The sequence below is a fragment of the Phycodurus eques genome, chromosome 3 (assembly GCF_024500275.1).
Source record: "Phycodurus eques isolate BA_2022a chromosome 3, UOR_Pequ_1.1, whole genome shotgun sequence".
Lineage (NCBI taxonomy): Eukaryota > Metazoa > Chordata > Actinopteri > Syngnathiformes > Syngnathidae > Phycodurus > Phycodurus eques.
Window position 1 is genome coordinate 8,414,375 of NC_084527.1, and position 10,626 is coordinate 8,425,000.

The following is a 10,626-nucleotide window of genomic DNA, read 5'->3' on the forward strand; positions in this document are numbered from 1 at the left end:
GTATGGAAAAGGAGGGGCAAAATGCATAATAAAATGGCTATCTTGATGAGTGTTGATGAGACTGTCTGTGCCCTCAGGGGAAAGGTTCAGAGGAAGGCCATCAACGCCATCTTCAGCCTGCTGTGCTCTCATGATTTGGACCATCGCTGCGTCAAGAGCGAGGTCAGAGCCAAGATGGCCGCCCTCTACCTGCCCCTGGTGGGGATCATCATTGACTCTACCAACTACCTGGATTTCACCGGTATTTATTATTTTAAAAACAAAAAATATATACTGTACTAATATTCTGTACTCTATGACACCGGGGAGGGAAATTGGCTTATTAGGCCCAATTTGGACATTTTCCCTCCGGGATGTACTCACTTTTGTTCCCAGCATTTAAGACATTGTTGAGTTATTCTGAGTGAACATTAAATTTACATTCCTTTACAAGCTGTATACCGACTACATTATAGGAAAGCCTCATTTCTTCAGTATTGTCCCATGAAAAGATATAATAAAAATGAGAGGGGTTTACGCACTTTTGTGAGATACTGTATATTTACAGCTGTACCTAATGGTATGACCCTTGCAAGTTAGTCTGTGTGTCTGTTTCTGCAGTGTCAGATGCACGCGGCGCGAAGAACAAAAGTGGTGGACCCGAGGACGACCTTGACAGCGTTCCGCCCATCAATCAATCCGTTGCCATGGCGATCGCCGGCAACCCATTCAACACGCTAGGGAGGAACGTTCTTGTTTCCATGGCATCCATGGTACAAACTGTCAGCTATTAAGCTGTTTGTGTGTGCGTGTGTATACTTTATGCACGTGTGTCATGCCAGATATGAAGTTCACTGAGGTCAATTGATTAGCTGTCAGAGCCACACACACAACACGCACACACACATATGCTCGAAAATATGATGGTTTATGGGCATTGCTGTCATAAGAGGGTCTTCATATCTAACAAACACATCCATCATGTGTAGTATCTACCTATCAAACTACACATTCACCCCCAAGAGATACACTCTGGTGACCCCAGAATGTCTTTGCATGAAACACCACTGCAGTGGTGACTTTCACACAACGCAGCTCTCGGCTTGATATTCATCATAGTTCCAAACAAGGCACCTGTCATACTTCAGCTGCTTTGATCGATGTTTCTTGTGGCTTTTTTCCCTCATTGATATTTTCACCATAATGTTCGTTGGTAAAGCCGCGAGCATTGGGTCCGGGAAAAATCTGGGCTGGGTCCTGCCGTGAGAATGCAAGGTTTTTGACGCAGGACACCCAAAAACGCTCTGGCGATAATGGCCACATTTATCAAGCGCTGCCATACAAGTGAAGCTGCAGTAGACCTCTTGCGTTCTAATTCATCATCAGGAGAATGAAGGTGAATTAGTCTGCAGTAGATTTTCACATCCGTTAACATGAGGAAAAGAGGTAGCTAACCATACTTGCAGTGTGTGTGTGTACTGCATCAGGGTCCCTGTGGGGAGCTGGACATTTGGGTGTCAATGCTTGAATATTAATGATGTGTTTACAAGTACTTGAATTGTGGCAGTCGATCAGTTCAGGGTGTGCCCCGTCTCTGGCCCAGGGTCACTTGGGATAGGCTCCAGTCACCTACTCCTTTACCTCCTTTAAAGAGATTATATTTATTTGATGTATTTTAATGAGGTTTATTTTATTTAAATTCTTGTTATCTTTAAAAAAATATATTTTAATTATTTATATTTTATATATTTAATGTGGCGGCACGGTGACCGACTGGTTAGCACATCTGCCTCACAGTTCTGAGGACCGGGGTTCAAATCCCGGCCCCGCCTGTGTGGAGTTTGCATGTTCTCCCCGTGCCTGTTTTCTCCGGGCACTCCGGTTTCACTCCCACATCCCAAAAACATGCATGGTAGGTTGATTGATGACTCTAAATTGCCCTTGGTGTGAATGTGTGCGTGAATGGTTGTTTGTTTATATGTGCCCTGCGATTGGTTGGCGACCAGTTCAGGGTGTACACCGCCTCTCGCCCAAAGATTGCTGGGATGGGCTCCAGCACGCCCGCGACCCTAGTGAGGATAAGCGGATCGGAAGATGAATGAATGTATTTGTTTACATCACCGGTAGTGTAGTGGTACGCAGTGGTATTTTTCATTCTTATTTAGCTGCAGCGAAATTGTGACCCTGAAATGTTTTTTTATTTTTATTAGTTTTTGTATTTATTATTATTTTGATGATTGTATTGTATTTATTTTTTCATTTTATATTATATTTCATTTTATTTTTAGGTCGCTGATAGTGGCATGGCACACACCCTTTTATTCAGATTTTTTTATTATGCTGCAGCTGACTCATTTTATTTTTTCATGTCTAATTATTTTTTTTGTCAATTTAATATTAAACTGAATTTCAACATAATAAGGGGCTGAAAATTGTTATTTTTTTATTTGTATTAATTGAAATTCTATTTCAGATTTTGTTTTTAGCTATTTTTTATTTTAATCCTTATTTTAATTTTCATTTTTAGTTAGCTGACTCGTGACCCCACACAGGATAAATGGTTAAATTATTTTTTTGTTTTTACGTGTTGTTTTATTATTTTATTATATGGACATATATTATTTACTTACATATATGTTTTACCATTGTAAGACATCATCCACTTGCTTATTAGAATGCATGAGAACAATCAGGCTATACATTGTGGTCATCTCTGACTTTTCTATCAAGTTTAATCTTATCTTTTTTAGCATGCCTGTGTCTAATGTCATGCGTCTCCCTCTTTGTCCTAGCAGGGGAAATCGGTAGCCACACTTGCGGCGGACACCAGCCGCCAGCTGTTGGTGTGCTTCCTGTGGGTGATGAAGAACGCCGACCGGGGTGTGATCCAGCGCTGGACTGTGGAGATGCCCCCTTCGCAGCTCAACAAGCTGCTGGAGCTTCTTACTATCTGTGTGTCCTGCTTTGAGTACCGGGTCAGTTTGCCTGGCATCATGGAGTCCATTCAGAGGCCTGATTGGTCACTAACACCCCATTATGTGTTGGTGTGTGTGTATTTGTGTGTGTGTAGGCTCACCAGAGCAGTGATAAAGTCAGCACGCAGGCTTTACAGAAATCTCAGCAAGCTAAGCTCCAGCTGGAAGAAGCCCTGCTGAGGGGGATGGGAGCCCGCGGAGAGATGATGAAGCGAGTCGGAGGTATCGTGCACTTTGAGGGACTACGCCAACAGGGAGCACATTTTTATCAATTTTGGCCCATATGGACCTTGTGTGTTTGTAACAGTTGTTGATATGTCAACATGGCACAAAAACTATTTATTTATTCCATTTTGACATTTATTCGTGTGGTTTCAATGTCTTTCAAAGACTTGAAAGCATTCAAAAGCTCAAGCAAATTTTATTATTTGAAATAAACAGCATTTAAGAGCTAATGTTAGGCATCCTAACAACATAATTTGTCAGGAATGGACAGAACTATGGGTCAAAGAGAGAACCTTCGCTGGAGGAAAGATCTCACCCAGTGGAGACAGACCAATGACAGACACGATAAGTACGTTTTGTTTCACTTCTCCAAACATACGCCACCTTTTCCTCTCTGAATATTCATCATTCCACCTTGCACCAGGACCAAGGCAGAGTTGGACCAGGAGGCTCTGATCAGCGGAAACTTGGCCACAGAAGCAAACCTCATCGTTTTGGACCTGCTGGAGACCATCGTGCAGGTCAGGTTAAGCACTCCGCTAACTGGAAGAGGGTGTGTTATGGCAATTATCTGTTCAAATATGTATGTTCTTTTTACAGGGCAGTGAATCGCTTGCAACTGGACTGTTCAGGTTGCGCTAGAATTCCAAGACAACATGAACAGTTAAGTTGTGATCAATTCAGTGCCCTGAGAATACAGTGACCTGGATGGATAAGAATACAGTATTCACAGGCATCTTCTTTCTACAGTATTTCTTCCAAGCACTTTAAATTGGCTGCATTCACGTGTAAAAGTAAACCACCTACACACACACACGGAAGACTTGGCAATGTCAGCTTGTAATGAGTCCTTGTACAGTTTATTGGAGAAGGCAATAAAACTAACCCCCCCCCCCCCTCCCCCCCACAAAAAAAACCCGCATACATCAGCTATCTTTAATGGTGTATTCACAGACAAAAGAAGGATAAGGATTTATGCTTATTATTTTGGAAATAATATTTTTTATAATTATAAATATAAATAATAAGATTTCTGTGAAGTGAATTTGGATGTTTGTTTCTAAATACACTATACACGTTTGAAGATAAACTCTCTTCAATTTAGTAAATTCCTGGTTTATTTCAATTAATTCCCATGCATAGTTGCCAACTTTGAAAATCCCCATAATTTTACAACCTTGGGGGCCTCATTAGACTGGTCACCAGCCAATCAGAGGGCACCTATAGACAAACAGCCCTTCATACTTCAATTATCACCTACGGACAATTTAGAGTCTTCAATAAACCTAACATGCATGTTTTTGGAATAAACCCATGCAAGCAGAACAGTTTAAAAACATAGAGACTGGCCCTGTACTATAGTTCCTTGACACTTGTTAGAGTCATCGGAAAGCACTAGTAAATTTCATGTTAACATTTTGTGCTTCATTTAAATAATCTTAATTGACACGTAATAGCCTAGTTGCCCTTATATTTGGAATTTTGTTTTATTGTTATTTCACTTTAAATATCTTTATTATGAAGATTGACTTATCTGTGCTCCATTTGTTTGTCTTGCTTTCAGATATTCGTAAAGCACAGGTAACTGTGTTGACGTCTATGAAGAAAGGCTCAGCAAAAATAAATAGTCGAACAAGTAGGGCATGGAGGAAAAACGTTTTTGACATTGTAGTCGTTTTGATAATGAACTGGAGTACCCAGAGATAACACACTCATAGGGAGAACATGCAAACTCCACACAGAATGGCTGGAGCCAAGCGTTCAAACACAGAATCTCAGAACTGTGAGGCAGATGTGCTAACCACTAGTCGAACTTTTTATTTTATTTATTTATTTATTTATTTTTTGTAGTATAAATGTTGTAGTAAAATAATCTTGAATAACATCACTCAAAAGTAAACCAATACCTTCAGAACAGTGCATTGAGGAGTAACTTCCCTTTTCCTTTGACTTTTTTGTGCTTTTTGTGGCACCACCACAGAAGGGTACCAGTAATGGCAAATGCCTTTGTGGACTTCTGCTGTTGTTTAGTTTGTTGAGTTTTGTTAACTGCATCGACTATTGTGTCCCCATGTGACATTTTCCTATTCCACTCATGTGGATGAATATTATTTCATTTTGCGTGTGTCTTCCATGCAGGCGGTGCCACTGGCGGACTGTAAGGACAGCGTGGTGGGCGGTGTCTTGAAGGTGTTACTCCACTCTCTCACCTGCAACCAGAGCACCACCTTCCTCTCGCACACCTTCAGCACACTCAGGGCGCTTGTTGTCAAGGTACTCCACCTGAATTATTAAGATTATTATTATTAGGGCCTAACTGATTAATTATTTATTTTTTATACATTACAACATAAGGTAAAGATAAGGACATTCAAACAGATTTGTTTTTTAAATTTTTTCTTTATATTATTACTATTACTTTTCTATATATTAGATTATTCTACTATCATAATTTTATTCAGCCAAATATCGGAATCAGCATCGGCCTAAAAAAAAATCCATATTGGTCGGGCCCTAATTATTATTGTATATTCTCTGTATAAAGATTAGAATAATTTGTTTTTCTTGTTATTGTCAATATAAAGCATCATGAATCCAAAGCTACCTAATAGCAACTTCAATTTCTCAACAGATAGCCATCCAAAAGTACAACGTGTAGTTTGTTTGGACTGGTTGCACAAAGGTGAAACCTCAAAAATTGAATGCCCTTAAAGTCGTATCTTTCGGAATATAGATTTATGCTTGCAGTTGTGTGATGGAAAACCATTCAAAAAATAATTTATGCAGTCTCTGAACAGGAGTTGACCTTTTTATTCTGCGAATGGCTTTGTAGTCTTCATTTGTTTCCATTGCAGTTTGGTGAGCTGCTCTTCGAAGAGGAGGCCGAGCAGTGTGCGGATCTGTGCCAGAAGGTCCTCCAGTACTGCAGCAGCCCCGTGGACGGGAACCGGAGTCAGGCGTGCGCCACACTCTATCTCATCATGAGATACAGCTATAGCAATGCCAGCGTAAGCGCACACACGCCGACATTGTGCGATTCTGTAATCACTCACTCAACGTTATCCGGACCATCGGCGCCACATATTAGAAGCGGTCACAGACCAAAGCAAATGGCGGGTGACCTCTCAGTCCTTATCTAACCTGAAGGAATTGAATTCAAGTGCACGTAAGAGCAGGGAATGGCTCATGATACAGTATGTATGTGTTTGAGTCAGACACACACGCACACATTTTATCGTGCTTTTATGTCGTACTCGTTTCTATTTTGGTTGCTCAGTGGAGAAAAAAAAAAAAAAGTTTCTGATGAAGGAGCAGAGAGATGTGTCACTGTCTGTATTTCCCCACACTCTTACCCCTCTTTAAATAATGACACACACATGCACACACATGACACACACATGCACACACACAAAAACAAAAACTTTATTCTCTTAATTTGTTTCATAAAACAATGAAAAAAAGACTTCAGCCTAAGGAAAAAATAATTCTCTTACTATCTTTTTCCTCCCTTTTCCAGTGTGGACTGTCACGGCCAAAGGTTTTGGCAGGCACTTAAATTTTGTGCTTCGCTAACTACCTTAAACACCAGTTCAAGAACCTTTCAAACAAACCTCGTAGTGCTTGTCTACACCTTCTGCTTCAGTATAGTACATATTGTAGAAGTGCTACAGTAATTTATCATGTATAATACGCTTTCAAGTAGGGCTTCCACTATTGAATCTTTTTTTAATCGATTCTCGTATTGATTATTGTTTGAATAATAATCACCCTGCCGCCTCACTATTATTATTATTAATAATAATATTTCATTTTTATTTTTTATACAACCCCAATTCCAATGCAGTTGGGACATTGTGTGAAACATAAATAAAAACAGAATACAATTATTTGCACATCATGTTCAACCTATATTTAATTGAATGCACTACAAAGACAAGATATTTAATGTTCAAACTGATAAACTTTATTGTTTTTAGCAAATAATCATTAACTTGTAATTTTATGGTTACAACACGTTCCAAAAAAGCTGGGACAGGGTCATGTTTACCACAGCGTTACATCACCTTTTCTTTAAACAACATTCAATAAACGTTTGGGAACTGAGGACACTAATTGTTGAAGCTTTGTAGGTGGAATTCTTTCCCATTTTTGCTTGACGTACAGCTTCAGCTGTTCAACAGTCCAGGGTCTCCGTTGTCATATTTTACGCTTCATAATGCGCCACACATTTTCAATGGGAGACAGGTCTGGACTGCAGGCAAGCCAGTCTAGTACCCATACTCTTTTACTACGAAGCCACGCTGTTGTAAAACCAAAACGTGTGGTTTGGCATTGTATTGCTGAAATAAGCAGGGGCATCCATGAAAATGATGTTGCTTGGATGGCAGCATATGTTTCTCCAAAACCTGTATGTGCCTTTCAGCATTAATGGTGCCTTCACAGATGTGTAAGTTACCCATGCCATTGGCACTAACACAGCCCCATACCATCACAGATGCTGGCTTTTGAACTTTGCGTCCATAACAGTCCGGATGGTTCTTTTCCTCTTTGGCCCGGAGTACACGACATCCACAATTTCCAAAAACAATTTGAAATGTGGACTCGTCGGACCACAGATCACTTTTCCACTTTGCATCAGTCCATCTTAGATGAGCTCGGGCCCAGAGAAGCCGGTGTTGTTGATAAATGGCTTTTGCTTTGCATAGTAGAGTTTCAAGTTGCACTTACGGATGTAGCGTCGAACTGTATTTACTGACATTGGTTTTCTGAAGTGTTCCTGAGCCCATGTGGTGATATCCTTTACACATTTATGTCGGTTTTAGTGCCGCCTGAGGGATCGAAGGTCACTGGGATTCAATGTTGGTTTTCGGCGTTGCTGCTTACATGCAGTGATTTCTCCAAATTCTCTGAACCTTTTGATGATATTATGGACCGTAGATGATGCAATCCCTAAATTCCTTGCAATTGTACGTTGAGGAACATTGTCCTTAAACCGTTCGACTATTTTCTCACGCACTTCTTCACAAAGAGGTGAACCTCGCCCCATCTTTGCTTGTGAATGACTGGGCAATTCAGGGAAGCTCCTTTTATACGCAATCATGGCACCCACCTGTTCCCAATTAGCCTGTTCACCTGTAGGATGTTCCAAACAGGTGTTTGATGAGCTTTCCTCAACTTTCTTTTTTGCCACCTGTCCCAGCTTTTTTTGAACGTGTTGCAGCCATAACATTCTAAGTTAATGATTATTTGCTAAAAACAATAAAGTTGAACAGTTTGAACATTAAATATCTTTTCTTTGTAATGTATTCAATTAAATATAGGTTGAACATGATTAGCACATCATTGTATTCTGTTTTTATTTATGTTTAACACAACGTCCCAACTTCATTGGAATTGGGGTTGTATATTTTTAACTTCTAACTTGCATTTTTTTCTCATTTATGAGGGATGGACTTTGATCCTTAAACTGCAGATCTTGGTACTGAGTGTATGATATAAATTTGGTGTAGAGAATTAGAGACAGCTAAATTCTAAACGGTTAGCAATCACGTTTAGCCTTAGCGCGCTAGCATGTACCATTTTAGGTAAAAACAATGTTCCCCAGCTTTACTCTCTAGAGTAATACGCACCCCCAAAATAAGCAATTCCCTTCTACCAATATATAATATGCACCATTAGTTTGCTGACATCCTTGCTCAAAACGAAGTGTTATCTGTATCTCATTAGGTTTTTCAAAGAAAATGTTCTGCTCTGTGTGCGTACACTGAGGTCTATGTCGCTTCCTCACCATTCATTTCTACTCAAGTACTCATATTAGCAAAGATAAGTATAAATAATGCTCAATGGTACAGTAAGTATAACATTGTAATAGTACTGTAGCATCTTCAATGGTTAGATTTATTTATTTATTTATTTATTTATTTATTTTTCCCCAAGTCAATGAACACCATCGATTATTTTTCTCAGCACTGTCTTTCTTAGACCCATAGCTAGGAAAAAAGAAATTTGGAAAAATCCCTGCACAAAAAAGAAGAAATTTCAACTCAAAAGACAACTGTACCACAACCTATAGTGACCGGATATGATGTTTGCTGCTGCCATCTAGACGACTCGTAACTGGAAGAACTAAGATGGGTCACTCATAAGTCAGGGCACCACGTTTGTCTCATTGAATAATGCAATAATCTTGATGACAAAATTCCAGCATACAGTATGTCCAGTGCATGGAGGAGGTGGGTGTCTATCTTATAGTGCCTAATGTTGTGGCCGGCGAGTGTGTGCGTTCAAAAGAAAGTGAGTGTGTGTGCCATCGTTCATTTCACGTGCTCCTTTGATATTTCCTGTGTTTACAGTGTGCGCACTGTAATGAAAGTCAGACACCAGCCTCTGGAACACAAACACGCATGCACACACACTCCCCTCTGACCCAGCATGTTATTTGTTTATGCAGAGGATTCAGTCATGGGAATTAGCTTAGTGGCTATGTGACTCACTCAAATATAATTTTCTTGCTAATATGAGCCCATTTTTTCCCCCACCATCATGCTCACACTGAAAAATACACAAGCTGATATTTGTGTTTCAGATGCTTATAAAAAGCTGTAAAGGAAAATGAAATATCGAGTGATGAGACAAATCTTATCATATAGGCCCAGTTTTTGACCACAAGCACACACACACGCACACACACACACACACACACACACACACACACACACACATATCAAGTGCATTAGGGGGCAGTGATGGGTGGTTAGGCTGCGGCTCCATGCTCAGTTGAACAGAATGGGGCCGTAGAGATGATCCATGGGTGATTATGTCTCTGCTAATGGGGGATCATTTCCCGCTTTGCCGCTCATGTCGGAGATAGATGGCGCTCAGCACACGCACACACGCATATACACGTACACACATACACACACTCAACCTGAGCATGCACATGTGGCTGCTTGTCACTGACAGGTAGTGTGAAGAATGAACGGAGTAACAACAACGAGCGGAGGATGCAACATAATCAGGACAAAGCGGCTTTCTGATTCAATATCGCTGTGATGCCTTCGGGTGCTGATTTAATTTGTACGCCACATTTTCAACGTCATTTTTGTTTTCTTGGTGAGGCCGTGACAGATAATTGACGGATTTAGCTGCAATAATGGCACAAAATATTAGGAACTGCTCTCTGTGTGACACTGTGCACATTTGCAACATGTAAACAACCAACATATTAAATGTAATTTCACTTATCCATACGTCCATTCACCAATACATGTATACATACAGTACATATAAAATTGGAGGGTGCCAAGTGGGATACAATGTGGTCCCCCCCCATACAGTTCTAGTTTAAGCTGCAAGAAATTAAAATACTAAATGTGTATAAATTAGCATGCTTTTATATATATATTTATAAAGTTTTTTTTTTATTATTATTTTATTTTTTTTACAT

The 10,626-nt window shown here is 40.0% G+C and overlaps 1 protein-coding gene across 3 annotated transcripts in view; it reads left to right on the forward strand.

The window, feature by feature from the left end:
* The window catches only part of dock8 (dedicator of cytokinesis 8), a 93,741-nt gene that overhangs the window by 61,446 nt on the left and 21,669 nt on the right, over positions 1-10,626 (forward strand). For 2 of the 3 annotated variants that reach the window (XM_061671898.1, XM_061671900.1), the window contains 8 exons: positions 78-241; positions 601-752; positions 2,772-2,954; positions 3,050-3,176; positions 3,441-3,528; positions 3,604-3,700; positions 5,319-5,453; positions 6,035-6,187. In XM_061671898.1, coding sequence (XP_061527882.1) covers positions 78-241; positions 601-752; positions 2,772-2,954; positions 3,050-3,176; positions 3,441-3,528; positions 3,604-3,700; positions 5,319-5,453; positions 6,035-6,187 — 1,099 coding nt within the window. The remainder of the gene's footprint in view (positions 1-77; positions 242-600; positions 753-2,771; positions 2,955-3,049; positions 3,177-3,440; positions 3,529-3,603; positions 3,701-5,318; positions 5,454-6,034; positions 6,188-10,626) is intronic. The other variant, XM_061671899.1, reaches the window with a different exon arrangement.